Genomic DNA, 19,293 nt, shown 5'->3' with positions numbered 1-19,293 from the left:
AATAATACATAAACTTAAAAATAATTTAAAAATAAATAAATAATAAACAAAAATAAAAACATTAACAATAATAAGTGTGTGTGTGTGTGTGTGTGTGTGCTTAACTGTATATACATTATCCAAAAAGGGATGCTATATCTTATCAAATGTCTTTAAGGAGCCTGTGAGTGAGAATCAATTTTTTTCCAGCTTTATGCAAGTAAACACCTCTTTAATCCACGTATCAAGGGTAGGGGGTGAAACAAATTTCCATTTTAAAGAGATTTTGAGCCTTCTGCAACAGTGCTGGAAAGTCCATTTCAGACGGCACTCCAAAGATAGCTGAAAGTGGATTTGAATCAAGGGTTACGTTGAAGGCGTTCTGCAATGTTTGAAATATTTTAGTCCAGTAATCAAATAGTTTTGGACATGCCTACAGCATATGCATGACATCAGCCGGTGAGTGTTTGCATCGACTGTATGCGCCACTAACACTGGAGTATATCTTGATGAGTTTGATATTAGTATCATAGATCCTGTGTAAAATCTTGCATTGCAACAAGCCATGCCTTGCACATATTGACAATGAGTGAACAAGTTCATGAACATGCCCCATTTTTCTTCAGGCAGCTCGGTGCCCAAGTTCTCTTCCCAATCATTCTTAACCTGAGCAGGAAGACTCAGCTTAGTAGTATTAATCAGTTTATAGATAGTAGAGATACAGTGTTTTAAATAAGGGTCAAGTCTTAATTGGAGATTTGGGAGGGTATTTTAGGGAAACTGTTTTTGGACAAAATGTCTGAATTGAAAAAAGCAGAACAAATTGGAGTTGGGCAGACCAAACCATACGGAGCGTTCAGTGAAGGATGAGAACACCCCATTTTCATAGAGCTCATCAATGGTCTTTATGCCTCTATCAAACCACGTGTGAAATGCTGTGTCTGTGACTGACAGTGCAAAAAGATGGGTGTTGAAGACTGGAGACTGAGTGGAGGGAAGAACTCACGCTTGAGACATAACTCATTCTTTCATTCTGTATGCATGTTAAATGTGTTACAGTCAGAGGATTTTGGTACTAGGACATCATAGAGACATACAAAAAAAGATCAGGACCTGACAAGCAGCTCTACCGTACAAACACACACACTACAAAATATATGTTTATGTTCGTGTATGACGATGGTGTGTTTGATCTTTTCCTGTTCTGTATTGTTTCTGTTTCTGTCTCCAGGTTCCTCTGTCATCATCATCATCATCAGTGTGTGTGTCTGTGTGGCTCTGCTGCTGATTGGAGGATTTGCACTGATGATCTACAAACTGAGATGCAAGAGAATACAAGGTAAATTTCGCACACACACACACACACACACACACACACAAGAACACACATATATGTATATGAATGTGCCTGACTATTGACTATTGAGCTGACCTTGGACTGTTTTAGTTTTTTTCTTCTTAAAGTTGCCATTTTTGTGAAAACGCATTTTCCACATGGAGAGCAGCCAATGTCCCCGTTACATCAATACTGTTCAATATTTCTATCCTTGTGGGGAAATTTTGTCCCCACCCACAAACACACACACACACACACACACACACAGCTGTTGAGTGTTTTTTTTTGTGTGTGTACAATTACAGATTATACTCCTTCATCCAAGAGGAGAGACAATAATCCAGTGAGTAGCTGTTTCCATGTGGGTGTGTGAGTGTGTGTGAGTGTTCTCGAGTAACTGTGTAGCATTATTTTCATAAGTGCTTGTTTTTGGAATATGATATAACTCTATAATGTGGTATATTGAAGCAGTTTATTGTGAATAGAATTTCAGAAATCTCCTCATTCATATAAAAACACATGATAATATTAAACTGAACACTGAATGCATTACTGTGAGAGTATTAGAGTGACAATTATCTTTATTTTTCTGCCTTCAGGTTACTTCTGATTTTAACACTGATTCAGCTCATTTGTATGAAAACATCAGATTGAACTAAATATGAACCTGCACCAGTACACAAATCAGACTTCCTGTTTGAGCTGTTGAACTCTGTTATTCTTAATGTTCTGAGTTGAATCGTAGTGGCTCAAGTCCCAACGCTGTAGTGTGTCTCTCTTCACTTCTTTATAGGACATGCTAGTTCAATCACAGGCACAGTTTCTGGAGGACAGCTAGCCATTTTCTCTCTGTCTGTGTGTGTATGTGTATGTGTGTGTGTGTGTGTGTGTGTGTGCGTGCATGTGTCTGTGTGTGTTTCGTGTTGTTTTTCTTTTTCTTTTTTTTTTTATATAAAATGATGTTGATTGTAAGAAAGGTGCCATGAAACTTATAATCAGTATAAATGAAATATTATTACTGATGTATAATGACTGATCAAAGTTATTATTATTGTTATTATTATTATTATTATTATTATTATTAATTATTATTAATTATTATTATTATAGTTCTTACTTAATTGAATCTTAACCATTTATCCATTTTATGTGATGATGTTGCCTGCTTTATTCTGGTCTGTTATTATAAGTTACTTTATTACAGTTTAAATATGAACCTGCGTCACTAGCCAAGCTGATAACGGGGAAGATATTTAGTGCTGTAATCTCATTCAACACATTATACTTTCTGTTTTGATTATGCTGTTGATGCATAAGAAGGAGTGCTATGTTCTATATAATAATGTATATCTGCAATATGTCAGTAAAATTCTCCTTTGCTTTCTCTATTGATAAAAACACATTTCCAAACTCTGCTTTAAACACAGTATTCATTTTTCTCAGCACTGTAAGTGAAGACTGTCCCTTCTTATTTTTATCTAAATACATTGTTTTAGAGAGCAGTGCACAGATATTTTGAGGGGCAGTCACCCGAACCAAAAAAAAAAAAAAAAGTGCACTAAAAGTTCAGACTTTATTGTAGATAAACAGTTTTGATAGAATGAATTGCTTAGTAGCATGTCCCTTTACAGTCAGCCAGCATATACCTGTACATATCACCTGTACCTGTCTGATTTGGCTCCTGATGCTCAGTGGGCTCTCCCTCACTTTCTGAGCCTGCCTCTGTCTCATCTTGAATGGAAGTATTAGAAATTTCATTTACTGTTATACAGCATATATCCGCATTAGGCTAAGACACAACTCATTTAGAATATTTGTACTATATTAGGTTTTTATATATATGTACTTATATTTTTTTGTGTACTAGTGTTAATGTGGTTTTCATAAAATATTCTAAATATGCTATATGTTACAGATTACTACCAACTAAGACAAACGATTATGATGGGAAATATACATTTCAGGAGTTGCAGTGCGACGAACTGTTTGTTAAATATTCTATATAATGATTTACCTGCTGGTTTGCTGAAGCTTTGAATCAAGCTCTGCAATATTGCACTGGCTTTAGCAGCCTCCCTTTGTTCTTTCTCTCTCTGTCTCTGTCTTCTTTTTTGTGAAGGCATTGTCTACAAAGTGTAAGCAAATTTGATGTTATTTATATTAGATCAGATCAGACAAGCTGACTTCCAAGAATGCTGGAGGGGATTTTGTGTGCTTTCCTCAAGCACCATGACATTATATCTGTAGAACATTCATGAGAATTAGAAATACAGTGCAACCTTCAGGTGCACCTTGGCAACAACACAACAAACACAGTGTTTCCTAAATTTAATGAAGTTGTTAGTTTAATTATGACTGCAAAGAGTAATATGTAAATATATGCCTAGCAATTTTTTATCTACATGGTATACATATAATGAACATACTGCATAGTGTAGTGCTCCTGATTCATTCAGTCAGAAAAGAAAAGAAAGGAATCAAGCACAGGCTCTGTCCACTAGCCTGGTAAAAACTAGTGCCTTATTGTTATTGACTGTCTGATCTAGATGTTTTAGAGAAATTGTCACTGTCAGAGTGCATGACTAATCTGCATGGTGTCTGTCTGCAGCCTACACAACCTGTACACTACAGCGAGATTTCAAGACTGAACTGTGATTGACAAGACTGAACACGGAAAGCACTCTTTAAAATATCAGTACAAAGACAAAATTAATAATACTCACAATTAAAATGAATAAACATTACTCACACTAATTTAAGTTTGCCACTCAAACAATTGCAGAAACTATTTATTTTCCCAATACCTTTTTTTTTAAATAGATTTTCTCAAAACCCTTACTGACACCCCTAACTTTTTTCAATTTCTCTCACTCTGGACAAACTCTGTTGCTGTCTTTAACCACTCATTGCACACTCACTGCACAGTGAGTGCCAACTAGCTAACTTTAGAGCACGCATTATCTACTTTACACTGAAAAGAGTAGACAACAGTGTATATCTGTTTAATAATAGCACAGTATGATAACTTCAGACATCAGAAGGAAGTGCTGCAGTTGCAACCCATAAATACTGCAACCTTATCTTAACTTCCTTAAAAGGCTTTTGAGCACATACAGTCACCTTTATCATCTATTTATATCAGGCTGATGTGAACATTAATATCTTTATCTGTAATCTGTTACTTGTTTGAAGTAGATGTTGTAAAAACAAACAAACAAACAAACAAATAAATAAATAAATATAACATTACTGTCAGTGTGCTTGATCCATTTGTATGACAGCCACAGCTCAGAACAAGCACTATATTACTCATAATTAAATGAATAAACATTACTCACACTAATTTAATTTTCCCACTCAAACAATTGCAGAAAATGTTTATGTTCCCAATAACTTTTTTTTAAATTGATTTTCTCAAAACCCTTATTGACCCCCAAAGCACTGGGAGAACATGCAACTACAGTCCCATCCAGGGTGTTTTCCCAGTGTTCCCAGGATAGGCTCAGGATCCACCACAACCATGACCAGAAAAATGAGGAATGATAAATTAAATATTTGTAAATGAAGTTCTATTTCTTTTTCTCTATCAGTAAAAACAAACTCACTAATTAATTCAAACATGTTGTAATAAAAAAAATTGCAAAAATCAAATGGATATATTGTTTCATGAGATAATAATAAATGCTACCAGTTTACTGCAATAAAATCTAAGGAAATGAAGGGACATCCATTGCTAAACAGGAACAGCCTGCCTTGATTCAGACACTCTCATCTATCTCTTATTGGAAGGGAAGAAATGTTAATAACAGAAAAGAGAAAGACAGGTATCACCACCATTACAAGATTTTAAAGAAGTGAACAGTATGTCAGTAAGTACTCTGGGTGGATTTCATGCAGATCTGCATCGCTGATGAATACAGCATCGTGACCAAAGAGGAAATGACTTAATAAATCCCTTGTTGCTGAGCATTGTGTTAATTGTGATGTTGGTACTGTTATGTTGTTTGTATTGTGAGTAGCTTGCCTTTATGTTTAGTTCTCCTAGCTTTCTTTCCTAGCCTTGGCTTATCTTGCCTTGCCTTGGTTGAGTACTTTGTTATAGTTTTTGCAATTTTTGGTTCCATTCCTGCCTAATAAAGTCTGTCTGCACTTACATCTGCATCCTGCCTTGGCTTTGTAATAGGTTGGTAATAACACAGGTACTGACTTCCACCTTTTCATTTATTAGGGATGGGAAGCAGAGAGAGTAGCTGTGTCTGAAACCATATTCACTATGTAGTGCACTATTTTCTGTTCTCTATTATACGTAGCGTACTATGTAGTGGAACCCCTGATTCATGAATCAATGAATGAAGCTATAAGTAAAAGTACACAGCCTTTTTACACTACTCTAGCATACATATATAGTATGTGGTAAAAACAAGTATTGTATTTTTATTGATTGATTGACTGAACTAGATGTTATAGAGAAAGAGTCTGAACTGTGTGCAAGATCTACACTAAAAAACACAAAAATTCCACTTTAGAAAATGTCTCCTAATACAAGATAAGATGAATATTTATACCCAGTTAAAATGAATAAACATTACACACGATAATTTTATCACTCAATCAACTAACTGGGAGTGTCATTACTTTTGTTTCTTTCACCAATTGCTCCCAGTCTTCACAAACTCTTGTTGTATTTAACAATTTCCTGTTGTACAATAAAAATACACTCATTGTACCAAGGGAAGCATTAGTTTTGGAGCTGATTATATGTATTCTGTCTCATTTTTATTAAATGAGAAAGAAAACAGATAAAGGCAGATCTAAGTGTTTAGATAAGAGTGTCACCACAATGTCAACGCAATGTTCAGCCACTGTGCTTATAAACCTCTGGACATTAACTTACATAAATAAAAATTTGTAACTGTAAAGGCCTGAGTTGCCTTCATGTCTTCACCACTTGTGTTTCTTTTTTTTTTCCTATATGTACATAAGCAACTGATAAAACACAACCAAAAAAGGAATAAATAAAATGACAGAGTGAACAAAGGATCAATTTAACAAGGCAAACAGTATGTCAGAAACACCTTTTGGTGGGTTTCACACAGATCTGCACCACTAACGAAGATAGCATCGTGAGAAAACAGGAAATGACAGAACTAAAATAGACGAAAGACATCGGACCACAAAGTGGAGGTGAGGATCAGTAGAACTTTCCTCAGTGAGATAGACAGAGCAAATTTCAACAGAAGTAAAGGAGTAGAAGTGAAGTGAAGCTGAATTTCATTCCAGGATGAAGATTCTCATCATCTTCACCTTCTACCTGATCTCAGGTCAGATATTCATCGTTAGTAACTGCATGTGAAGTAGTTTATCCTGGATTATGAGAATATTGAAAGCTCAGTGAGATTACAGACATAAGTGAGATTTTCTTTTGATTGACAGGTCCAGTAGACTGCTCTGATGTGATTGGTTACTCAGGAGGAAGTGTCATTATATTCTCTAACATAAAGTGGTACGACCACAATAGTAAATATATTTGTAAGGTGGACGGAAAAGACTGCACTGATATAATACGTGCTGACACCAAACGCCACCAAGTTCACGATGGAAGATTTATGTTGTATTCAAACACAGAAAACTTCTTCTTAGTATTGATCAGAAAGCTGAAGCCACAGGACGCTGGAACATACAGATTTGGTTTGGGGAATCAGAGCAACTCCACTGTGAACCTAAAAGTTCATAATAGTGAGTAAAAACTTTAAAAAAATTTATATTACAAACTATGAAATATTTTATCACTCACGCAAAATCAAAGCATTAATATGGTACTATAGAGCTAGTACTGTTATAAACTGTGCAGGGTATTACACATCTATGCAGCTTATGAACTGTAATTTATTTGTTTGTTTGTTTGTTTGTTTGTATAATTAACAGATGCATCTTGTGGGGTGCCAAAAATAATGAACGCTTGTCTTGGGCAAAATATCACCATCACCTGTAAATATCCAGGGGAGTATGAGAGAAACAGCAAATATGTCAACTCAGTGGATGATGACAATTTTATTAAAGCCATTCTTGATACTAACACAAAATTTCAGAACGGCAGATTCTCCATTTCTGATGACAGAAGTGCTAAAGTTCTCAGTGTGAACATCAGCGACGTGAGAGAAGCTGATGAAGTATTTTATTTATTTGGCGTGTGGAACGGAGCAGGGTCAGTCAGATATTACTCCTACTTTACAGAGATGTATCTACATGTTACAGGTGAAACTTTTATTTTTGTCATTTTGAAAATAAATGTTTACACAAATAATTCTCACTAGAACTAAAACTGTGTGTACAGACAGCATTAGAGTCTTGTCTCAGTCATGACATTTTAAAAGTTATAAACAGCTAACGTGTCCATGAATCTTGCAATTTTATATTTTAAATACAATAGGATTGAGCGCAAACATTCAACCAGCAACAACAGGGTCCTGCATGATGACATCAGCAGCACCGAGAGAAACTCCATCTCCATTGTGTTTCAGTAAGAACTCCCTCTTTTTTTAAATTTCTTTATTGGATTTTTCTACACGGAATAGCAAGGGTATAAATAACAGAAATATTCACCACAAGTTAAGATTTCGCAAGATTATTTCCCCAATTAACAAAGCCCCAACAAATTACATAAATTAAGAAGTAAAATATAATACACAGCAATAAAATAAAATTAGAACAAAATAATACATAAACTTAAAAATAATTGAAAAATAAATAAATAATAAACTAAAATAAAAACAATAAAAATAATAAGGGTGTGTGTGTGTGTGTGTGTGTGTGTGTGTGTGCTTAACTGTCTATACATTATCCAAAAAGGGATGCTATATCTTATCAAATGTCTTTAAGGAGCCCGTGAGTGAGAATCAATTTTTTTTTCCAGCTTTATGCAAGTAAACACATCTTTAATCCACGGTGAAACAAATTTCCACTTTAAAATAATGAGATGTCAAGCCTTCTGCAACAGTGCTGGAAAGTCCATTTCAGACGGCACTCCAAAGATAGCTGAAAGTGGATTTGAATCAAGGGTTACGTTGAAGGCGTTCTGCAATGTTTGAAATATTTTAGTCCAGTAATCAAATAGTTTTGGACATGCCTACAGCATATGCATGACATCAGCCGGTGAGTGTTTGCATCGACTGTATGCGCCACTAACACTGGAGTATATCTTGATGAGTTTCATATTAGTATCATAGATCCTGTGTAAAATCTTGCATTGCAACAAGCCATGCCTTGCACATATTGACAATGAGTGAACAAGTTCATGAACATGCCCCATTTTTCTTCAGGCAGCTCGGTGCCCAAGTTCTCTTCCCAATCATTCTTAACCTGAGCAGGAAGACTCAGCTTAGTAGTATTAATCAGTTTATAGATAGTAGAGATACAGTGTTTTAAATAAGGGTCAAGTCTTAAAAAAGTCTATTGGAGATTTGGGAAGGTATTTTAGGGAAATGAGGAAACTGTTTTTGGACAAAATGTCTGAATTGAAAAAAGCAGAACAAATTGGAGTTGGGCAGACCAAACCATACGAAGCGTTCATTGAAGGATGAGAACACCCCATTTTCATAGAGCTCATCAATGGTCTTTATGCCTCTATCAAACCACGTTTGAAATGCTGTGTCTGTGACTGACAGTGCAAAAAGATGGGTGTCGAAGACTGGAGACTGTTCATGTATGATGATGGTGTGTTTGGTCTTTTCCTGTTCTGTTCTGTATTGTTTCTGTCTCCAGGTTCCTCTGTCATCATCATCATCAGTGTGTGTGTCTGTGTGGCTCTGCTGCTGATTGGAGGATTTGCACTGATCATCTACAAACTGAGATGCAAGAGAATACAAGGTAAATTTTGCACACACACACACACACACACACACATACACACACACACAAGAACACACATATATGTATATGAATGCGCCTGACTATTGACTATTGAGCTGACCTTGGACTGTTTTAGTTTTTTTCTTCTTAAAGTTGCCATTTTTGTGAAAACGCATTTTCCACATGGAGAGCAGCCAATGTCCCCGTTACATCAATACTGTTCAATATTTCTATCCTTGTGGGGAAATTTTGTCCCCACCCACAAACACACACACACACACACAGCTGTTGAGTGTTTTTTTTGTGTGTGTGTACAATTACAGATTATACTCCTTCATCCAAGAGGAGAGACAATAATCCAGTGAGTAACTGTTTCCATGTGGGTGTGTGTGAGTGTGTGAGTGTTCTCGAGTAACTGTGTAGCATTATTTTCATAAGTGCTTGTTTTTGGAATATGATATAATTCTATAATGTGGTATATTGAAGCAATTTATTGTGAATAGAATTTCAGAAATCTCCTCATTCATATAAAAACACATGATAATATTAAACTGAACACTGAATGCATTACTGTGAGAGTATTAGAGTGACAATTATCTTTCTTTTTCTGCCTTCAGGTTACTTCTGATTTTAACACTGATTCGGCTAATTTGTATGAAAACATCAGAATGAACTAAATATGAACCTGCACCAGTACACAAATCAGACTTCCTGTTTGAGCTGTTGAACTCTGTTATTCTTAATGTTCTGAGTTGAATCGTAGTGGCTCAAGTCCCAACGCTGTAGTGTGTCTCTCTTCACTTCTTTATAGGACATGCTAGTTCAATCACAGGCACAGTTTCTGGAGGACAGCTAGCCATTTTCTGTGTGTGTGTGTGTATGTGTGTATGTGTGTGTGTGTGTGTGTGCGCGTGTGTCTGTGTGTGTTTCGTGTTGTTTTTCTTTTTCTTTTTTTTTTTATATAAAATGATGTTGATTGTAAGAAAGGTGCCATGAAACTTATAATCAATATAAATGAAATATTATTATTGATGTATAATGACTGATCAAAGTTATTATTATTGTTATTATTATTATTATTATTATTATTAATTATTATTAATTATTATTATTATAGTTCTTACTTAATTGAATCTTAACCATTTATCCATTTTATGTGATGATGTTGCCTGCTTTATTCTGGTCTGTTATTATAAGTTACTTTATTACAGTTTAAATATGAACCTGCGTCACTAGCCAAGCTGATAACGGGGAAGATATTTAGTGCTGTAATCTCATTCAACACATTATACTTTCTGTTTTGATTATGCTGTTGATGCATAAGAAGGAGTGCTATGTTCTATATAATAATGTATATCTGCAATATGTCAGTAAAATTCTCCTTTGCTTTCTCTATTGATAAAAACACATTTCCAAACTCTGCTTTAAACACAGTATTCATTTTTCTCAGCACTGTAAGTGAAGACTGTCCCTTCTTATTTTTATCTAAATACATTGTTTTAGAGAGCAGTGCACAGATATTTTGAGGGGCAGTCACCCGAACCAAAAAAAAAAAAAAAGTGCACTAAAAGTTCAGACTTTATTGTAGATAAACAGTTTTGATAGAATGAATTGCTTAGTAGCATGTCCCTTTACAGTCAGCCAGCATATACCTGTACATATCACCTGTACCTGTCTGATTTGGCTCCTGATGCTCAGTGGGCTCTCCCTCACTTTCTGAGCCTGCCTCTGTCTCATCTTGAATGGAAGTATTAGAAATTTCATTTACTGTTATACAGCATATATCCGCATTAGGCTAAGACACAACTCATTTAGAATATGTGTACTACATTAGGTTTTTATATATATGTACTTATATTTTTTTGTGTACTAGTGTTAATGTGGTTTTCATAAAATATTCTAAATATGCTATATGTTACAGATTACTACCAACTAAGACAAATGATTATGATGGGAAATATACATTTCAGGAGTTGCAGTGTGACGAACTGTTTGTTAAATATTCTATATAATGATTTACCTGCTGGTTTGCTGAAGCTTTGAATCCAGCTCTGCAATATTGCACTTGCTTTAGCAGCCTCCCTTTGTTCTTTCTCTCTCTGTCTCTGTCTTCTTTTTTGTGAAGGCATTGTCTACAAAGTGTAAGCAAATTTGATGTTATTTATATTAGATCAGATCAGACAAGCTGACTTCCAAGAATGCTGGAGGGGACTTTGTGTGCTTTCCTCAAGCACCATGACATTATATCTGTAGAACATTCATGAGAATTAGAAATACAGTGCAACCTTCAGGTGCACCTTGGCAACAACACAACAAACACAGTGTTTCCTAAATTTAATGAAGTTGTTAGTTTAATTATGACTGCAAAGAGTAATATGTAAATATATGCCTAGCAATTTTTTATCTACATGGTATACATATAATGAACATACTACATAGTGTAGTGCTCCTGATTCATTCAGTCAGTAAAGAAAAGAAAGGAATCAAGCACAGGCTCTGTCCACTAGCCTGGTAAAAACTAGTGCCTTATTGTTATTGACTGTCTGATCTAGATGTTTTAGAGAAATTGTCACTGTCAGAGTGCATGACTAATCTGCATGGTGTCTGTCTGCAGCCTACACAACCTGTACACTACAGCGAGACTTCAAGACTGACAGAAACCACGCACAACACGGAAAGCCCTCTTTAAAATATCAGTACAAAGACAAAATTAATAATACTCACAATTAAAATGAATAAACATTACTCACACTAATTTAATTTTGCCACTCAAACAATTGCAGAAACTATTTATTTTCCCAATACCTTTTTTTTTAAATAGATTTTCTGAAAAACCCTAACTGACACCCCAAACTTTTTTCAATTTCTCTCACTCTAGACAAACTCTGTTGTTGTCTTTAACCACTCATTGCACACTCACTGCACAGTGAGTGCCAACTAGCTAACTTTAGAGCACGCATTATCTACTTTACACTGAAAAGAGTAGACAACAGTGTATATCTGTTTAATAATAGCACAGTATGATAACGTCAGACATCAGAAGGAAGTGCTGCAGTTGCAACCCATAAATACTGCAACCTTATTTTAACTTCCTTAAAAGGCTTTTGAGCACATACAGTCACCTTTATCATCTATTTATATCAGGCTGATGTGAACATTAATATCTTTATCTGTAATCTGTTACTTGTTTGAAGTAGATGTTGTAAAAACAAACAAACAAACAAAAAAATAAATAAATAAATATAACATTACTGTCAGTGTGCTTGATCCATTTGTATGACAGCCACAGCTCAGAACAAGCACTATATTACTCATAATAAATGAATAACCATTACTCACACTAATTTAATTTTCCCACTCAAACAATTGCAGAAAATGTTTATGTTCCCAATAACTTTTTTTAAAATTGATTTTCTCAAAACCCTTATTGACCCCCAAAGCACTGGGAGAACATGCAACTACAGTCCCATCCAGGGTGTATTCCCAGTGTTCCCAGGATAGGCTCAGGATCCACCACAACCATGACCAGAAAAATGAGGAATGATAAATTAAATATTTGTAAATGAAGTTCTATTTCTTTTTCTCTATCAGTAAAAACAAACTCACTAATTAATTCAAACATGTTGTAATAAAAAAAATTGCAAAAATCAAATGGATATATTGTTTCATGAGATAATAATAAATGCTACCAGTTTACTGCAATAAAATCTAAGGAAATGAAGGGACATCCATTGCTAAACAGGAACAGCCTGCCTTGATTCAGACACTCTCATCTATCTCTTATTGGACAGGAAGAAATGTTAATAACAGAAAAGAGAAGGACAGGTATCACCACCATTACATAATTTTAAAGAAGTGAACAGTATGTCAGTAAGTACTCTGGGTGGATTTCATGCAGATCTGCATCGCTGATGAATGCAGCATCGTGACCAAAGAGGAAATGACTTAATAAATCCCTTGTTGCTGAGCATTGTGTTAATTGTGATGTTGGTACTGTTATGTTGTTTGTATTGTGAGTAGCTTGCCTTTATGTTTAGTTCTCCTAGCTTTCTTTCCTAGCCTTGGCTTATCTTGCCTTGCCTTGGTTGAGTACTTTGTTATAGTTTTTGCAATTTTTGGTTCCATTCCTGCCTAATAAAGTCTGTCTGCACTTACATCTGCATCCTGCCTTGGCTTTGTAATAGGTTGGTAATAACACAGGTACTGACTTCCACCTTTTCATTTATTAGGGATGGGAAGCAGAGAGAGTAGCTGTGTCTGAAACCATATTCACTATGTAGTGCACTATTTTCTGTTCTCTATTATACGTAGCGTACTATGTAGTGGAACCCCTGATTCATGAATCAATGAATGAATCAATAAGTAAAAGTACACAGCCTTTTTACACTACTCTAGTATACATACATAGTATGTGGTAAAAACAAGTATTGTATTTTTATTGATTGATTGACTGAACTAGATGTTATAGAGAAAGAGTCTGAACTGTGTGCAAGATCTACACTAAAAAACACAAAAATTCCACTTTAGAAAATGTCTCCTAATACAAGATAAGATGAATATTTATACCCAGTTAAAATGAATAAACATTACACACGATAATTTTATCACTCAATCAACTAACTGGGAGTGTCATTTCTTTTGTTTCTTTCATAAATTGCTCCCAGTCTTCACAAACTCTTGTTGTATTTAACAATTTCCTGTTGTACAATAAAAATACACTCATTGTACCAAGGGAAGCATTAGTTTTGGAGCTGATTATATGTATTCTGTCTCATTTTTATTAAATGAGAAAGAAAACAGATAAAGGCAGATCTAAGTGTTTAGATAAGAGTGTCACCACAATGTCAACGCAATGTTCAGCCACTGTGCTTATAAACCTCTGGACATTAACTTACATAAATAAAAATTTGTAACTGTAAAGGCCTGAGTTGCCTTCATGTCTTCACCACTTGTGTTTCTTTTTTTTTTCCTATATGTACATAAGCAACTGATAAAACACAACCAAAAAAGGAATAAATAAAATGACAGAGTGAACAAAGGATCAATTTAACAAGGCAAACAGTATGTCAGAAACACCTTTTGGTGGGTTTCACACAGATCTGCACCACTAACGAATATAGCATCGTGAGAAAACAGGAAATGACAGAACTAAAATAGACGAAAGACATCGGACCACAAAGTGGAGGTGAGGATCAGTAGAACTTTCCTCAGTGAGATAGACAGAGCAAATTTCAACAGAAGTAAAGGAGTAGAAGTGAAGTGAAGCTGAATTTCATTCCAGGATGAAGATTCTCATCATCTTCACCTTCTACCTGATCTCAGGTCAGATATTCATCGTTAGTAACTGCATGTGAAGTAGTTTATCCTGGATTGTGAGAATATTACAGACATAAGTGAGATTTTCTTTTGATTGACAGGTCCAGTAGACTGCTCTGATGTGATTGGTTACTCAGGAGGAAGTGTCATTATATTCTCTAACATAAAGTGGTACTCACATAATAGTAAATATATTTGTAAGGTGAAAGGAAAAGACTGCACTGATATAATACGTGCTGACACCAAACACCGCCAAGTTCACGATGGAAGATTTATGTTGTATTCAAACACAGAAAACTTCTTCTTAGTATTGATCAGAAAGCTGAAGCCACAGGATGCTGGAACATACAGATTTGGTTTGGGGAATCAGAGCAACTCCACTGTGAACCTAAAAGTTCATAATAGCGAGTAAAAACTTTAAAAAATTTATATTACAAACTATGAAATATTTTATCACTCACGCAAAATCAAAGCATTAATATGGTATTATAGAGCTGATACTGTTATAAACTGTGCAGGGTATTACACATCTATGCAGCTTATGAACTGTAATTTATTTGTTTGTTTGTTTGTTTGTATAATTAACAGATGCATCTTGTGGGGTGCCAAAAATAATGAACGCTTGTCTTGGGCAAAATATCACCATCACCTGTAAATATCCAGGGGAGTATGAGAGAAACAACAAATATGTCAACTCAGTGGATGATGACAATTTTATTAAAGCCATTCTTGATACTAACACAAAATTTCAGAATGACAGATTCTCCATTTCTGATGACAGAAGTGCTAAAGTTCTCAGTGTGAACATCAGCGACGTGAGAGAAGCTGATGAAGTATTTTATTTATTTGGCGTGTGGAACGGAGCAGGGTCAGTCAGATACTACTCCTACTTTACAGAGATGTATCTACATGTTACAGGTGAAACTTTTATTTTTGTCATTTTGAAAATAAATGTTTACACAAATAATTCTCACTAGAACTAAACCTGTGTGTACAGACAGCATTAGAGTCTTGTCTCAGTCATGACATTTTAAAAGTTATAAACAGCTAACGTGTCCATGAATCTTGCAATTTTATATTTTAAATTCAATAGGATTGAGCGCAAACATTCAACAAACAACAACAGGGTCCTGCATGATGACATCAGCAGCACCGAGAGAAACTCCATCTCCATTGTGTTTCAGTAAGAACTCCCTCTTTTTTTAAATTTCTTTATTGGATTTTTCTACACGGAATAGCAAGGGTATAAATAACAGAAATATTCACCACAAGTTAAGATTTCGCAAGATTATTTCCCCAATTAACAAAGCCCCAACAAATTACATAAATTAAGAAGTAAAATATAATACACAGCAATAAAATAAAATTAGAACAAAATAATACATAAACTTAAAAATAATTGAAAAATAAATAAATAATAAACTAAAATAAAAACAATAAAAATAATAAGGGTGTGTGTGTGTGTGTGTGTGTGTGTGTGTGTGTGTGCTTAACTGTCTATACATTATCCAAAAAGGGATGCTATATCTTATCAAATGTCTTTAAGGAGCCCGTGAGTGAGAATCAATTTTTTTTTCCAGCTTTATGCAAGTAAACACATCTTTAATCCACGGTGAAACAAATTTCCACTTTAAAATAATCAGATGTCAAGCCTTCTGCAACAGTGCTGGAAAGTCCATTTCAGACGGCACTCCAAAGATAGCTGAAAGTGGATTTGGATCAAGGGTTACGTTGAAGGCGTTCTGCAATATTTGAAATATTTTAGTCCAGTAATCAAATAGTTTTGGACATGCCTACAGCATATGCATGACATCAGCCGGTGAGTGTTTGCATCGACTGTATGCGCCACTAACACTGGAGTATATCTTGATGAGTTTGATATTAGTATCATAGATCCTGTGTAAAATCTTGCATTGCAACAAGCCATGCCTTGCACATATTGACAATGAGTGAACAAGTTCATGAACATGCCCCATTTTTCTTCAGGCAGCTCGGTGCCCAAGTTCTCTTCCCAATCATTCTTAACCTGAGCAGGAAGACTCAGCTTAGTAGTATTAATCAGTTTATAGATAGTAGAGATACAGTGTTTTAAATAAGGGTCAAGTCTTAAAAAAGTCTATTGGAGATTTGGGAAGGTATTTTAGGGAAATGAGGAAACTGTTTTTGGACAAAATGTCTGAATTGAAAAAAGCAGAACAAATTGGAGTTGGGCAGACCAAACCATACGAAGCGTTCAGTGAAGGATGAGAACACCCCATTTTCATAGAGCTCATCAATGGTCTTTATGCCTCTATCAAACCACGTTTGAAATGCTGTGTCTGTGACTGACAGTGCAAAAAGATGGGTGTTGAAGACTGGAGACTGTTCATGTATGACGATGGTGTGTTTGGTCTTTTCCTGTTCTGTATTGTTTCTGTCTCCAGGTTCCTCTGTCATCATCATCATCAGTGTGTGTGTCTGTGTGGCTCTGCTGCTGATTGGAGGATTTGCACTGATCATCTACAAACTGAGATGCAAGAGAATACAAGGTAAATTTCGCACACACACACACACACACACACACACATACACACACACACACAAGAACACACATATATGTATATGAATGTGCCTGACTATTGACTATTGAGCTGACCTTGGACTGTTTTAGTTTTTTTCTTCTTAAAGTTGCCATTTTTGTGAAAACGCATTTTCCACATGGAGAGCAGCCAATGTCCCCGTTACATCAATACTGTTCAATATTTCTATCCTTGTGGGGAAATTTTGTCCCCACCCACAAACACACACACACACACACACACACACACACACACAGCTGTTGAGTGTTTTTTTTTGTGTGTGTACAATTACAGATTATACTCCTTCATCCAAGAGGAGAGACAATAATCCAGTGAGTAACTGTTTCCATGTGGGTGTGTGAGTGTGTGTGAGTGTTCTCGAGTAACTGTGTAGCATTATTTTCATAAGTGCTTGTTTTTGGAATATGATATAATTCTATAATGTGGTATATTGAAGCAGTTTATTGTGAATATAATTTCAGAAATCTCCTCATTCATATAAAAACACATGATAATATTAAACTGAACACTGAATGCATTACTGTGAGAGTATTAGAGTGACAATTATCTTTATTTTTCTGCCTTCAGGTTACTTCTGATTTTAACACTGATTCGGCTAATTTGTATGAAAACATCAGAATGAACTAAATATGAACCTGCACCAGTACACAAATCAGACTTCCTGTTTGAGCTGTTGAACTCTGTTATTCTTAATGTTCTGAGTTGAATCGTAGTGGCTCAAGTCCCAACGCTGTAGTGTGTCTCTCTTCACTTCTTTATAGGACATGCTAGTTCAATCACAGGCACAGTTTCTGGAGGACAGCTAGCCATTTTCTGTGTGTGTGTGTGTATGTGTGTATGTGTGTGTGTGTGTGCGCGTGTGTCTGTGTGTGTTTCGTGTTGTTTTTCTTTTTCTTTTTTTTTTTATATAAAATGATGTTGATTGTAAGAAAGGTGCCATGAAACTTATAATCAATATAAATGAAATATTATTATTGATGTATAATGACTGATCAAAGTTATTATTATTGTTATTATTATTATTATTATTATTTATTATTATTATTATTATTATAGTGCTTACTTAATTGAATCTTAACCATTTATCCATTTTATGTGATGTTACCTGCTTTATTCTGGTCTGTTATTAGAAGTTACTTTATTACAGTTTAAATATGAACCTGCGTCACTAGCCAAGCTGATAACGGGGAAGATATTTAGTGCTGTAATCTCATTCAACACATTATACTTTCTGTTTTGATTATGCTGTTGATGCTTAAGAAGGAGTGCTATGTTCTATTTAATAATGTATATCTGCAATATGTCAGTGAAATTCTCCTTTGCTTTCTCTATTGATAAAAACACATTTCCAAACTCTGCTTTAAACACAGTATTCATTTTTCTCAGCACTGTAAGTGAAGACTGTCCCTTCTTATTTTTATCTAAATACCTTGTTTTAAAGAGCAGTGCGCATATATTTTGAGGGGCAGTGACCTTAACCAAAAAAAAAAAAAAAAAAATGTGCACTAAAAGTTCAGACTTTATTGTAGATATTTACTGTTATACAGCATATATCCGCTTTAGGCTAAGATACAACTCATTTAGAATATTTGTACTATATTAGGTTTTTATATATATGTACTTATATTTTTTTGTGTACTAGTGTTAATGTGGTTTTCATAAAATATTCTAAATATGCTATATGTTACAGATTACTACCAACTAAGACAAATGATTATGATGGGAAATATACATTTCAGGAGTTGCAGTGTGACGAACTGTTTGTTAAATATTCTATATAATGATTTACCTGCTGGTTTGCTGAAGCTTTGAATCCAGCTCTGCAATATTGCACTGGCTTTAGCAGCCTCCCTTTGTTCTTTCTCTCTCTGTCTCTGTCTTCTTTTTTGTGAAGGCATTGTCTACAAAGTGTAAGCAAATTTGATGTTATTTATATTAGATCAGATCAGACAAGCTGACTTCCAAGAATGCTGGAGGGGACTTTGTGTGCTTTCCTCAAGCACCATGACATTATATCTGTAGAACATTCATGAGAATTAGAAATACAGTGCAACCTTCAGGTGCACCTTGGCAACAACACAACAAACACAGTGTTTCCTAAATTTAATGAAGTTGTTAGTTTAATTATGACTGCAAAGAGTAATATGTAAATATATGCCTAGCAATTTTTTATCTACATAGTATAGATATAGTGAACATACTGCATAGTGTAGTGCTCCTGATTCATTCAGTCAG

The 19,293-nt window shown here is 35.0% G+C and overlaps 1 protein-coding gene and 2 long non-coding RNA genes across 3 annotated transcripts; all 3 read left to right on the top strand.

Moving 5' to 3' along the window:
- The first annotated feature begins 1,240 nt into the window (after window positions 1-1,240).
- LOC117596714 (uncharacterized) lies at window positions 1,241-2,159 on the top strand. Its single transcript, XR_008304117.1, has 3 exons — window positions 1,241-1,318; window positions 1,621-1,658; window positions 1,915-2,159. It is a non-coding gene; the product is annotated as an uncharacterized LOC117596714 (long non-coding RNA).
- A 4,356-nt stretch (window positions 2,160-6,515) lies between these two features.
- LOC128317060 (uncharacterized) lies at window positions 6,516-9,614 on the top strand. Its single transcript, XM_053240535.1, has 6 exons — window positions 6,516-6,636; window positions 6,749-7,051; window positions 7,241-7,570; window positions 7,746-7,835; window positions 9,077-9,181; window positions 9,487-9,614. The coding sequence occupies exons 1-6, from the start codon at window positions 6,597-6,599 to the stop codon at window positions 9,576-9,578; spliced, it is 960 nt and encodes a 319-aa protein (XP_053096510.1). The 5' UTR covers window positions 6,516-6,596; the 3' UTR covers window positions 9,579-9,614.
- Window positions 9,615-15,576: 5,962 nt separating this feature from the next.
- Window positions 15,577-17,459, top strand: LOC117596712 (uncharacterized). Its single transcript, XR_008304116.1, has 3 exons — window positions 15,577-15,662; window positions 16,903-17,007; window positions 17,332-17,459. It is a non-coding gene; the product is annotated as an uncharacterized LOC117596712 (long non-coding RNA).
- The last annotated feature ends 1,834 nt before the right edge of the window (window positions 17,460-19,293 follow it).

Source organism: Pangasianodon hypophthalmus, chromosome 16, assembly GCF_027358585.1.
Source record: "Pangasianodon hypophthalmus isolate fPanHyp1 chromosome 16, fPanHyp1.pri, whole genome shotgun sequence".
NCBI lineage: Eukaryota > Metazoa > Chordata > Actinopteri > Siluriformes > Pangasiidae > Pangasianodon > Pangasianodon hypophthalmus.
This window is presented reverse-complemented; position numbering and strand designations above follow the sequence as displayed.